This window comes from Oncorhynchus masou, chromosome 3 (genome assembly GCF_036934945.1).
Source record: "Oncorhynchus masou masou isolate Uvic2021 chromosome 3, UVic_Omas_1.1, whole genome shotgun sequence".
Classification (NCBI taxonomy): Eukaryota; Metazoa; Chordata; class Actinopteri; order Salmoniformes; family Salmonidae; genus Oncorhynchus; species Oncorhynchus masou.
Genome location: NC_088214.1, coordinates 21167321 through 21181738, shown reverse-complemented (window position 1 = coordinate 21181738; position 14418 = coordinate 21167321). Strand labels below are relative to the sequence as shown.

General features: G+C 41.4%; 1 protein-coding gene across 1 annotated transcript in view; it reads left to right on the top strand.

Moving 5' to 3' along the window:
• Window positions 1-14418, top strand: part of LOC135512604 (gamma-1-syntrophin-like) — a 40909-nt gene that overhangs the window by 12520 nt on the left and 13971 nt on the right. Inside the window, exons 4-12 of the mRNA XM_064934805.1 lie at window positions 1015-1149; window positions 1407-1463; window positions 1688-1745; window positions 1848-1891; window positions 2102-2143; window positions 2458-2560; window positions 2892-2974; window positions 3318-3448; window positions 5233-5362. Of these exons, the coding sequence (XP_064790877.1) occupies window positions 1015-1149; window positions 1407-1463; window positions 1688-1745; window positions 1848-1891; window positions 2102-2143; window positions 2458-2560; window positions 2892-2974; window positions 3318-3448; window positions 5233-5362 (783 nt within the window). The remainder of the gene's footprint in view (window positions 1-1014; window positions 1150-1406; window positions 1464-1687; window positions 1746-1847; window positions 1892-2101; window positions 2144-2457; window positions 2561-2891; window positions 2975-3317; window positions 3449-5232; window positions 5363-14418) is intronic.

The window sequence follows — 14418 nt, the reverse complement described above, 5'->3', positions numbered from 1 at the left end:
AATCTTTTTTTTCTGTTGTCTGTGATTAAGAGGCGTATTGTTTCAGTTATCTGGTTTTGGAAAAGTATCAAATAGGGATTTTTATTTTCAGGGCCAAGACAACAATATATTTTAGTCTGATTAATGTTATAGCACAGTGCATAGAAAATGCATGTAATTCAAACCAATTATTGAAAATTATTTACTGAGAACTAACCTAATTAGCTTAACTATATTTCTACTGTCTCCTATTATCAAACACAATTGCAACATAATATTGAGGATGTATGCAATATAAACACTAGTGAAAATTTTTCCCCCCTGATGTGATCACGAATAATAACTATTTTCGAAACCTTTTAGATACAATGTAATTTAAATGGTTTTCTTGGTTACTAGCTTTCTGAAAGTGGAATTCACATTATGTATGGGGCATTGTCACCATTTTGAAATGAACAGGCTAAGAAGAATTATCATTATCTGTAACGGTTTTCTTTATGCGAAAGTGAGTCGGACCAAAATGTGGCGTGGCTATTGAGATTCATGTTTAATAAAAAACAACTAAACACAAACACTACAAAACAAGAAACGTAACACGAAAACCAAAACAGCCTATACTGGTGCAAAGTAACACATAGACAGAAACAAGGACAATCACCCACGACACACTCAAAGTATATGGCTGCCTAAATATGGTTCCCAATCAGAGACAACGATAAACACCTGCCTCTGATTGAGAACCACTTCAGACAGCCATAGACTAAGCTAGAAAACCCCACTAAGCTACAATCCCAATACCTGTGAAAAACCCCAAGACAAAAACACACCACATACCAAAACCCATGTCACACCCTGGCCTGACCAAATAAAGAAAGAAAACACAAAATACTAAGACATCATCATACATGTCACTCTGTCAAGTCTCTTCAATGTCTTTACAATTTGTTGACATTTTCATTTGATTTCATTTCATGGCCAGTTAATTTGGACAAAGAAGAACGATACATGATTTTCCCACTTTGATTTACTTTGCAGACAAAGACTGGGGTTTATCTGCTGCAAGATGGTAACGAGGAGCCTTTCAATATTCGACTGCACTTGGCTAAAGACATTCTGACCATTCAAGAGCAAGATGTCATCTGTGTGTCAGGAGAAGCCTTTTATTCCAGTGTAAGTGACCTGCCCTGCATGTACAATTAAATGCCTTGGGAAAGGATGTTTCAATTACCAGAAAAATATATCATGTCGGGCAGACGATACATTTGGAACCATGAGAGTGAAGTGTGAGCATGACTGGAGAGAAAATACCTTTTAAAATGGGCCTTTCCGTTGTCAGCTTTGTTATACTTGTATTATCTACGGTAAACTTTTATACTCGTAAGTATGTCCACAATAAACACCTCTTTATTCCATCTGATTCCTTGTAGGAGAGAACTGTAACGATCAGAAGACAGACGATTGGAGGTTTTGGCTTGAGCATTAAGGTCATTTAGATCTCCATTGATTAGACTGTTTCTGCCTATTCTATCATTGAATTTACTGTTACCTAATGCCATTGATCTTTTGAAGCCACAATTGATATATCAACAGTAGACTAATGGAGTATCGTATTGGGGAAGACACAACAGTTTTTCTCTTTTTTTCCCTCTGTTTATTTCCTTCAATTGTTTGTGCAACAAACTACATAACTATATAATTCACCCCCTAGGGAGGCGCAGAACACAAAATCCCTGTTGTGATATCAAAAATATCAAAAGAGCAAAAAGGTAAGCCTTCCTTTTTTGTTGTTTTCTGTTTCCATTTCACTATGAGTTATGAATCACGGTTTATTTACCCAAACGTAATAATATCTAATATATTGTCTGCAGCTGAACTGTCTGGGCTGCTGTTTATTGGAGATGGGATCCTCCAGGTAAGGATGAGTATTTTGACAGTTTCTTCTGTCTTTCGGTTATTCAGTATTTGTACTTCACGTATGTCTGATCAAATTCCAACTCCTTCACACTTTGCGGATGGATCACAATATGATATATTAGTTCACTGAGCCACCTCATATCATGACTATCATCAGTTGAATGGATTGGATATTATTGTTACTAACAATTAGACTGTTTGTTTTTAGATAAATGGAATAAATGTTCGAAGCTATCGCCACGAGGAAGCGGTAAGCAGCTGCCAACTTAATATTTGATATTTCCCTGAAGCTGCAAACACTTGCAACACCACTTTATCTTGTTTAACGTTTTGGACCTTATCTTTGGGGCATGTAAGATGAGTTTTGCACCTTTTCCGATTTGTGTGTATCAACCTCCTAAATGTGTGAGGCTGCATAAATCTCCCAGGTTTTTAGCTGATATCTAATCTACTTGTTCTAAGAAGGGAATTTGTACTACATCCATCATCCAAGTACGTGGTTGAGATGAGTAACAGACCTAGTCCTATGGCAGTATTGTAAATTCACCAAATATTTCTTTACAGGTGCAGGTTTTGCGAAATGCCGGAGAGGAAGTTACTCTGACTGTGTCTTTCTTGAAGAAGACACCTGCTTTTCTGAAACTGCCCCTCTGTGAAGATTGCACATGTACGTGCATCTTAGAAACCTCCAAAGAAATATAAGACCTGAAATTGTATGTTATTTTCAGTAAGGATATGATGAGAGAAAATAAAACAAGATTGTAGAAAAAAACTCCATCTGCACATGGATTACATGATGATTCGTGCATTGACTATTATTTGTCTCTGGTATAATTATCTCTGAAAAAGAGCTGGAAAGAAAAGTTGATTTGAATATAGTTTTTACCTGAAATAGAGCTAGACATAAAAGTTCTGGATATTGTACCAAGGCTAAAGAAGATATGATATGACTTCCAAATGACTGAATAAATAACTTTTGAATGTCATTCTTCTCCCAGGTGTTCCAAGTGACCAGAGCAGTGGAACGTCCTCCCCTCTGTGCGACAGTGGCTTACACCTGAACTACCATCCTAACAATACGGTACAGTTTAGCATTCTTAACCCAACCCATTTTGAGACTGATCTCCTTTCTGTACAACTCTCAGCCATATCTGTCTCTATGCAACTCTTGTAACAATGCCAGTAGGCTGTTGTTATTCCGCAGTGGCATTCACAGGCAGACGGTGACAGTCCGGGTGCTCTAACTCTTTCTCTGGGCCAGAGGAAGAAACAACGTATTCAGTAGTTGAACTATGGCTTGCACACAGCTTCTGCTGCATCTACATCTACCTGTATGAATCATGAACAATCCTGGGCTATTGATACTATATGAAGAACTAAACTAAGAGGTGTTCTCTTCTTTCTGTGTGTATAAACCCCTCTAGGACTCACTGTCCTGCTCATCTTGGCCCACGTCCCCTGGGCTCCGCTGGGAGAAGAGATGGGTGGACCTGCGCCTTATTCCTCTCCTCCACTCCCGTCTGTCACAGCACATCCCGGGCTCTGACGTCTGCAGGTAAGCTCAGCGCTGGGCTGCAGCCGGGGGACCGGGGAATGTTTGTTGTCAAAACACAGCCAGGGGCCATTCTCTGTCACTACTGCTGAAGGTTCAGTGGCCCCTGTGCCTCGTCTATTTGAGAGGGGTCTGCTGGCGAGGGACTTTGGGGGCTTGGTGTTAGGATGACTTGTCTCCTGTAAATACCTTGAGACTATTCAAATGGAGAGGTCAGCCACTGGCAGTTACAGTGCCTTCGGAATGTATTCAGGCCCCTTGACTTTTTCCACATTTTCTACCAAAATTGATTCAATAGTTTTTTACCCACTCAAATCTCCACACAATACCACATAATAACAAAGCAAAACTTGGTTTGCTGCAGAGCTATTTTCAGGTCTCTCCAGAGATGTTCGATCTGGTTCAAGCCCGGACTCTGGCTGGGCCACTCAAGGACATTCAGAGACTAGTCCCGAAGCCACTCCTGTGTTGTCGTGGCTGTGTGCTTACAGTAGTTTTCCTGTTGGAAGGTGAACCTTCGCCCCAGCCTGAGGTCCTGAGCGCTCCGGAGCAGGTTTTCATCAAGGATCTCTCTGTACTTTGCTCCGTTAATCTTTGCCTCAATCCTGACTAGTCTCCCAGTCCCTGCCGCTGAAAAACATCCCCACAGCGTGATACTGCCACCACCATGCTTCACCGTAGGGATGGTGCCAGGTTTCCTCCAGACGTGATGCTTGGCATTCAGGCCAGAGTTCAATCTTGGTTTCATCAGACCAGAGAATCTTGTTTCTCATGGTTTGAGAGTCCTTTAGGTGCCTTTTGGCAAACTCCAAGCGGGCTATCATGTGCCTTTTACTGAGGAGTGGCTTCCGTCTGGCCACTCTACCATAAAGGCCTGATTGACGGAGTGCTGCAGAGATGTTTGTCCTGCTGGAAGGTTCTCCCATCTCCCCAGAGGAACTCTGGAGCTCTGTCAGAGTGACCATCGGGTTCTGGGTCACCTACTTGACTAAGGCCGTTCTTCCCTGATTGCTCAGTTTGGCCGGGCAGCCAGCTATAGGAACAGTCTTGGGGGATCCAAACTTTTTACATTTAAGAATGATGGAATGATGGAGTCAATGCTGCAGAAGTGTTTTGGTACCCTTCCCCAGATGTGTGCCTCGACACAAGTCTCAGAGCTCTACGGACAATTCCTTTGACCTCATGGCTTGATTTCTGCTTTGACATGTACTGTCAACTGTGAGACCTTATATAGACAGGCGTGTGCCTTTCCAAATCATGTACAATTAATTTGAATTTACTACAGGTGGACTCAAATCAAGTTGTAGAAACATCTCAAGGGTGATCAATGGAAACAGGATGCACCTGAGCTCAATTTTGAGACTCATAGCAAAGGGTCTGAATACTTTTGTAAATAAGGTATTTCTGTTTTTTTGTTTTTAATAAATGTGCACAAATGTCTAAAAACTTGCTGATGAAATTGTTTCATTTAATCCATTTTAGAATTAAGGCTGTCGCGTAACAAAATGTGGAAAAAGTCAAGGGGTCTGAATACTTTCCAAAGGCACTATAAGACAGTGATTCCTCCATTTGCTGCAAAGCTTGCTTGGCTGTTACTTATTTCTCTTGAATAGAAATTGAGAGGGCATGGGTTATGATTAATACATGGACAGACAAGCTGTTTGCCTGACTAAGGATAAAACATTTTTGAGATATGCCTTGTTCATATTGATATCGATGTTAATATCATAATGAATTGGTGCCAACCACTACTAAAAAGTATATTTGTCTGATTCTGATTTCTAAAGGAAACATGCATTTCAAGTCATAGCTGTGGATGGGGTTTGCAGTGGGGTTATCACGTGCCCCACTGCTGAAGATTGCCTAGATTGGCTCCAAGCAATAGCAGCCAATATATCAGCTCTCACCAAGCACAATGTGAGTACAATCAAACTAAATTGATGTGCTTCTTAGTCAAAAACATGAGTAAGATAGATTCGATTTTAGGTCGATTTTTCCATAGTCTTAAACAGCCACGGGTTCGGTTTTGATGAAAAATGTAATAGAACACTGTATTACTACACTCATATGGATTGAGGATGGCTGTTAAGGTGATTGACTATCTACACACAGTAGTTTTAACCTATAACAGTTTATGATCTTGTCAATTTTCATTAAGGTTTCACACAGCTAACTATCATTAAATGTGTCAGATGTATCATATAAGTCATATACTTATGAATGTCTTTTCATGCTATGGGACATGAAACATCCACATTCTTGGAGGCGTAAGTCACAATATCAGTGTTGGTGTTTGGAGGCAGTCACTACATACACTTACATCCCCCATGCTAACCAATACACTTGTATTAGTTATAATTCATAATAATGCATTATGTAATAATAATCATCCCGAGAGGTGGTAAGCAAATTAAAAGTAACTCAGGAGATAGCGACTGTGTACTCTGCTCCATTTCTCTGTTTGCATGTCTTTGAAAAAGCTTTCTCTGGCTGGATGTGTTAAACACGTTAGTGCTTTGTGTTACTTCCAGATGGATAGTGCTCAACAAACAGGGGAAGGCAGTTCTGTATCTTACTGCATGGACCATCCTCAATTTGTATCCTCCAGACAGAAAGCAAATATACGTTTTGTTTTTTAGTGTTGCTATCTCATAGCAGCACAGCTGATTTTTTCCAAATACATAACAGGTTGGCCATTAGTGTTTAATGATTAAGTGGACCTGGCAAAGACCAGGTGAGGAAGTAGAGCTAAAAGCTAGCCTGGCTGTCGCTCGCTAACTCGAAGTCCCACTCAGATAAATCTTCATTCTGGACTCAGTGGGTGGTTGGAGCACTGCTGAGAGAGGGGTTAGGAATGTAGCTAGTAAAGAGCATCTCAACACCTAGCATAGTATTAGCAACCTCTGAGAAATGTAATTATAATGCAGCCTGAGGGCAGTGTGAGGGAGACCAGCGTCTCTAGGGGGCGAATGTGGAGTGGAATAAGTGAGGGGTCACATTGAGCAGAATAATGATGAGTCACTGTCAATACTGTACTGTGTGGATGAGAGGGTTTTCTGGCTGTCGCCACCTCGCTCATCTCTTACTCTACCAAAGTGCATGAAAGAGGTTGTAACCCAGATATGATTACGGTGCATTTGGAAAGTATTCAGTCCCCTTGACTTTTTCCACATTTTGTTACTGTTACAGCCTTATTCTAAAAATGATTCATTTTATTTTAAAAAATGTTCATCAATCTACACACAGTACCCCATAATGCCAAAGCCAAAACAGGTTTTAATAAATTTTAGTAAAAATAAAAAAATAAAAAAACTGAAATATCACATTTACATAAGTATTCAGACCCTTTACTCAGTACTTTGTTGATGCACCTTTGGCAGCGATTACAGCCTTGAGTCTTCTTGGGTATGATGCTACAAGCTTGGCACACCTGTATTTGGGGAGTTTCTCCCAATCTTCTGTGCATATCCGCTCATATCTGCCCATCCATCAGGTTGGATGGGCAGCGTCGCTGCACAGCTATTTTCAGGTCTCACCAGAAATGTTCGATCGTGTTCAAGTCCGGGCTCTGACTGGGCCGCTCAATGCTATTTAGAGACTTTTCCCGAAGCCACTCCTGCATTTTCTTGGCTCTGCATTTTCTTGGCAGTGTGCTTAGGGTCGTTGTCCTGTTTGAAGGTGAACCTTCGGCCAGGTCTGAGGTCCTGCGTGCTCTAGAGCAGGTTTTCATCAAGGATCTCTCTATACTTTGAGCCGTTCATCTTTCCATCGATCCTGACTAATCTCCCGGTCCCTGCAGATGAAAAACATCCCCACACCATGCTTCACCGTAGGGATGGTGCCATGTTTCCTCCAGATGTGACGCTTGGCATTCAGGCCAAAAAGTTCAATCTTGGTTTTATCAGACCAGATAATATTTTTTCTAATGTTCTGAGACTTTTTTAGGTGCCTTTTGGGAAACACCAAGCAGGCTGTAATGTGCCTTTTATTGAAGAGTGGTTTCCGTCTGACTACTCTACCATAAAGGCCTGATTGGTGAGGTGCTGCAGAGATGGTTGTCCTTCTGGAAGGTTCGCCCATCTCCACAGAGGAACTCTGGTGCTCTGTCAGAGTGACCATCAGGTTCTTGGTCACCTCCCTGACCAAGACCCTTCTCCCCCGATTGCTCAGTTTGGCCGGGCGGCCAGCTCTAGGAAGTGTCTTAGTGGTTCCAAAATTCTTCCATTTAAGAATGATGGAGGCCACTGTGTTCTTGGGGATGTTTTCATTCCCTTCCCCAGATCTGTGCCTCAACATAATCCTGTCTCGGAGCTCTAAGGACAATTCCTTTGACCTCATGGTTTGGTTTCTGCTCTGACATGCACTGTCAACTCTGGGACCTTATATAGACAGGTTTGTGCCTTTCCAAATCATGTCTAATCAATTGAATTTACCACAGGTGGACTCATCAAGTTGTAGAAACATCTCAATGATGATCAATGGAAACAGGATGCACCTGAGCTCAATTTTGAGGCTCATAACAAAGGGTCTGAATGATTATGTAAATAAGGTATTTCAGTGTGTTTTTTCTCAACAAATTTGCCACATTTAAAAAAAAACTCAGACTGGGGGGGGGAGGTTCACCTTCCAACAGGACAACAACCCCAAGCACACAGACAAGACAACGCAAGAGTGGCTTCGGGATAATTCTCTGAATCCCCTTGAATGGGCCCCGCCAGAGCCCGGACTTGAACCCGATCGAAAATCTCTGGAGAGACCTGAAAATAGCTGTGCAACAACGCTCCCCATCCAACCTGACAGAGCTTGAGAGGATCTGCAGAGAAGAATGAGGGAAACGTCCCAAATACAGGTGTGCCAAGCTTGTAGAAACATACCCAAGAAGACTCGAGGGTATAATTGCTGGCAAAGGTGCATCAACAAGGTACCTGAGTGAAGGGTCTGAATACTTGTAATGTAAATGTGATATTTCATTATTTAAATATATATATATACACATTAGCTACAATTTCTAATAACCATTTTCTATTTATTTAATCCATTTCAGAATAAGGCTGTAAGGTAGCAAAATGTGTAAAAGGGGAAGGGGTTTGAATACTTTCCGAATGAACTGTATGTAGTATTCTGACCCAGAACCCAGCTCATGTATAGTCCGGTAATAAAAGGCATCTTTCCATAACATTGAAAAAACTAAACATTGGTCCCTCTACTGGATCACTGTTAAATTGTACACTTTTGAAAATGGGACACTGTGAAAATGTAAATGTAATAGCTACAATTTGGTATAATTTGGTTCTCTCTCTATTCCTGTGAGAGGGTTCTACTTATAGCGCGGTGTGAATTTGGCGGTGCTGATACCTGGGTTCAAATACTATTCCAAACCATTGCAAATGCGTTATCTGTGCTTGATTGAGCTTGCCTGGCTTCATGGGCCAATAGACTAGGCCCAAAACTTTAAATCCCACCTATCTGGCGCTCTAGGCAGGCTAGAGAAAGGCTCAAAGTATTGGAAAGATTTTAAATACTATTTCAAACCCGTTCCGAGCTGCTGATACCTGTAATCTTGCAGAATGTTTCATTTGAAGCCTCAATGCTGTCTCTGTCTCTCAATTCAATTCAATTTCAATTTAAGGCTCTTTATTGGCATGGGAAACATATGTTTACAGTGCCAAAGCAAGTGAAATTGATAATAAACAAAAGTGAAATAAACAATAAAAAAAATAATAATAAAGACATTTCAAATGTCATATTACGTCTATATACTGTGTTGTAATGATGTGCAAATAGTTAAAGTACAAAAGGAAAAATAAATGAACAGGTTATATTTACAATGGTGTTTGTTCTTCACTGGTTGCCCTTTTCTTGAGGCAACAGGTCACAAATCTTGCTGCTGTGATGGCACACTGTGGTATTTCACCCAATAGATATGGGAGTTTATCAAAATTGGATTTGTTTTCAAAGTCTTTGTGGGTCTGTGTAATCTGAGGGAAATATGTGTCTCTAATAGGGTCATACATTTGGCAGGAGTTTAGGAAGTGCAGCTCAGTTTCCACCTCATTTTGTGGGCAGTGTGCACATAATCCCTCTTCTCTTGAGAGCCAGGTCTGCCTTCGGGGGCCTTTCTCAATAGCAAGGCTATGCTCACAGAGTCTGTACATAGGATTTCCTTAAGTTTGGGTCAGTCACAGTGGTCAGGTATTCTGCCACTGTGTATGTACTCTCTGTTTAGGGCCAAATAGCATTTTAGTTTGCTCTGTTATTTTGTAAATTCTTTCCAATGTTCCGGGGACATTTTTCAGCAAACATTAGCTATGTCGTCTTCAGTCTAGCTAAATGAGATGGAGATAACAAAACATTACAAAAACAAATCTGTCAACAAAATGTATTACAGTACTTGACTATCTGAGGTGGAAGCTAGCTACCGTAACTACCTAATAACAAGGGTACACGGAGAAACTATGTTGCAATTTTAGTTGCAGTTGAGTTGCTTGCTAATGTTATTTGCTGGGGGGTGTTACACAAAACACTTCAGACGCAATTAGCTAGTTACCTTCAACTAGAGTTGCAACAATGTTGTCCAGTGTCGAACGCTAGCCTAGTCAACAACAGTCATGACCGGTTAACGTTACCGCAGGCTCCATTGCATTGACTCGCATCGCCTCCCCATTTAGTTAAAAGTAAACTCACCCCATTCCATACAAATGTGCATAACCGCAACATTCAAATGAGGCTACAAAGAAAACTAATGGGACTGTGCTGACTATGTTGACTTCAAAATCGGGGGTGTGAACTAGGATCATCATTCTCAAAGCCGCTGTTTACTTTTAAGATCACTTTAGCACCGCCCTAAAAACCCGATTCAAATTGGACACAACCCTTCAAATAGGTATGTAATGACACATTATTTAAACTCTTTATAGTGTTTTATTTACATTTTAGAGGAGATAAGGTGATAAGAAGGTGATAAGTTGGACAGGTGATAAGTTGGACAGATCAATTTTCCCACACGACATCTCTCCTTCTCACTATCACGCATTAGTTTCGCTTCCCCACCTGCCATTTTTAAAAAGACCCGACGGGGCTCATTGCTTGCTTGAATAATGCAGAAATGGGCAGCGTTTAGGTCATGCCGTTTATTTTGTTGGAAAGGGGAGAAATTGTGCTTTACAATGGTATTGACATTACAGTTGATCTGGAAGTATTACGTTTTTGGGGCGCTAAAATAAGGGCAATTGTACGGACCAAGGCGATGTACGAGTTTACGTTACTTTTGCTTGACTCCGAAGTGAGCGATGTTGATGATGGTCGGTCGGTAACCCCTACACCATAACCCTATCAATTTTAAATGGAGGTGCAAGCAGAGGGCTTCAACGTTGGCCTATGACTCTTTTCTATTCGGAAACTCCCGGTTTTTGCATCGAAAGTGCCCTTCATTTCAAAGTCTACCTCCACGAAGTGCTGTCTGCAGATCCTGCTAGCTCGAGCTGGCACGTCCTTCATCTTTAGGACATGGAGCCACTTCTTTAAAAGTTGTGGGTCCTCGGGCAGCCGATTGGTAGCTTACAGAGGGACTTTTTTTGAGCCAATTCATACAGCCTGCCGCTATACAGTTCATATTTGAATTACTAATTGTTGTTGCCATCTTCGGTGTCCGCACCTAACATCACTCTCTTCGATTCACTCTCCGCTTGAAAACTCAATACCACAGACAATTTGATGATTCCTGCCAGTGACACTGGCGTCAGTCATTACTATGGCAATTTAAAATGACACTGACCATAGCTCAAATAAATCTTGTTGATGATCAAAACACTAAAAATAGAGATGTCAGTTAAATGCACATGTTTAGCATTAGTGGATTGACTACATCTAGTAGCTTCGATTTAGTTCCTGAAGTGTTTCCATTCCCCTTTAATGATAATGCAGAGCATTTTCCTAAGGTTGCTGTTGACGCATATTCCCCGGTAGTTATTGGGGTCGAATTGTCTCCCCTTTTGTGGATTGGGGTGATCAGTCCTTGGTTCAAAATATTGGGGAAGATGCCAGAGCTGAGGATGATGTTAAAAAGTTTAAGTATAGCCAATTGGAATTTGTTGTCTGTATATGTAGGATACCATCAACCCCACTAGGCTTTTTTGGGTTGGGGGGTTTGTAATTTGTCCTGTAGTTCATTCAATGTAATTGGAGAATCCAGTGGGTCTGGTAGTCTTTAATAGTTTATTCTAAGATTTGTATTTGATCATGTACAGTTGAAGTCAGAAATTTACATACACTTAGGTTTTAAAATCTATATATATTTCACCTTTATTTAACCAGGTAGGCTAGTTGAGAACAAGTTCTCATATGCAACTGCGACCTGGCCAAGATAAAGCAAAGCAGTTAGACACATACAACAACACAAAGTTACACATGGAATAAACAAACATACAATCAATAATACAGTAGAAAAATCTATATACAGCATGTGCAAATGATGTAGGTTAAGAGAGGTAAGGCAATAAATAGGCCATGGTGGCGAAGTAATTACAATATAGCAATTAAACACTGGAATGGTAGAATGTGCAGAAGATGAATGTGCAAGTAGAGGTACTGGGGTGCAAAGGAGCAAGATAAATAAATAAATATAGTATGGGGATGGGGTAGATTGGATGAGCTATTTACAGATTTTTTTCAGTTCATTCCAGTCATTGGCAGGGTAGCCTAGTGGTTAGAGCGTTGGACTAGTAACCGGAAGTTTGCAAGTTCAAACCCCTGAGCTGACAAACCTGTCGTTCTGCCCCTGAACAGGCAGTTAACCCACTATTCCTAGGCCATCATTGAAAATAAGAATTTCTTCTTAACTGACTTGCCTAGTTAAATAAAGGTAAAATAAAAATTGGCAACAGTGAACTGGAAGGAGATGCGGCCAAAGGAAGATTTGGCTTCGGGGGTGACCAGTGAGATATACCTGCTGGAGCACATGCTGCTATGGTGACCAGTGAGCTGAGATAAGGCGGGGCTTTACCAAGCAGAGACTTGTAGATGACCTGGAGCCAGTGGGTTTGGAGACGAGTATGAAGCGAGGGCCAGCCAACGAGAGCGTACAGGTCGCAGTCGTGGATAGTATATGGGGCTTTGGTGACGAACGGATGGCACTGTGATAGATTGCATCCAATTTGTTGAGTAGAGTGTTGGAGGCTATTTTGGAAATTATATCGCTGAAGTCGAGGATCGGTAGGATGGTCAGTTTTACCAGGGTATGTTTGGCAGCATGAGTGAAGGATGCTTTTTTGCGAAATAGGAAGCTGATTCTAGATTTAATTTAGGATTGGAGATGTTTAATGTGAGTCTGGAAGGAGAGTTTACAGTCTAGCCAGACAGCTAGGTATTTGTAGTTGTCCACATATTCTAAGTCAGAACCGTCCAGAGTAGTGATGCTGGACGGGCGGACAGGTGCGGGCAGAGATCGGTTGAAGAGCATGCATTTAGTTTTACTTGCATTTAAGAGCAGCTGGAGGCCACGGAAGGAGAGTTGTATGGCATTGAAGCTTGTCTGGATGTTAGTTAACACAGTGTCCAAAGAAGGGCCAGAAGTATACAGAATGTTGTCGTCTGCGTAGAGGTCGATCAAAGAATCACCAGCAGCAAGAGCGACATCATTGATGTATACAGAGAAGAGAGTCGGCCCGAGAATTGAACCCTGTGGCACCCCCATAGAGACAACCAGAGGTCCGGACAACAGGCCCTCCGATTTGACACACTGAACTCTAACAGAGAAGTAGTTGGTGAACCAGGTTGGAGTCATTAAAACTAGTTTTTCAACCACTCCACAAGTTTATTGTGAACAAACTATAGTTTTGGCAAGTCGGTTAGGACATCTACTTTGTGCGTGACGCAAGGAATTTTTCCAACAATTATTTACAGACAGATTATTTCACTGATAATTCACTGTATCACAATTCCAGTGGGTCAGAAGTTTACATACACTAAGTTAACTGTGCCTTTAAACAGCTTGGAAAATTCCAGAAAATGATGTCATGGCTTTAGAAGCTTCTGATAGGCTAATTGACATGATTTGAGTCAATTGGAGGTGTACCTGTGGATGTATTCCAAGGCCTGCCTTCATACTCAGTGCCTCTGTGCTTGACATCATGGGAAAATCAAAAGAAATCAGCCAATATGTCAGAAAACAAATTGTAGACCTCCACAAGTCTGGTTCATCCTTGGGAGCAATTTCCAAAAGGTACCACGTTCATCTGTACAAACAATAATACGCAAGTATAAACACCATGGGACAACGCAGCCGTCAAACCGCTCAGGAAGGAGATACGTTCTGTCTCCTAGAGATGAACGTACTTTGGTGTGAAAAGTGCAAAACAATCCCAGAACAACAGCAAAGGACCTTGTGAAGATGCTGGAGGAAACAGGTACAAAAAAATCTATATCCACAGTAAAACGAGTCCTATATCGACATAACCTGAAAGGCCGCTCAGCAAGGAAGAAGCCACTGCTCCAAAACCGCCCTAAAAAGCCAGACTATGGTTTGCAACTGCACATGGGGACAAATATCGTACTTTTTTGGAGAAATGTCCTCTGGTCTGATGAAACAAAAATAGAACTGTTAGGCCATAATGACCATCGTTATGTTTGGAGGAAAAAGGGGGAGGCTTGCAAGCTGAAGAACATCATCCCAACCGTGAAGCACAGGGGTGGCAGCATCATGTTGTGTGGGTGCTTTGCTGCAGGTGGGACTGGTGCACTTCACAAAATAGATGGCATCATGAGGTAGGAAAATTTTGTGGATACATGTATATTGAAGCAACATCTCAAGACATCAGTCAGGAAGTCAAATCTTGGTCGCAAATGGGTTTTCCAAATGTACAATGACCCCAAGCATACTTCCAAAGTTGTGGCAAAATGGCTTAAGGGCAACAAAGTCAAGGTATTGGAATGGCCATCACAAAGCCCTGACCTCAATCCTATAGAAAATTTGTGGG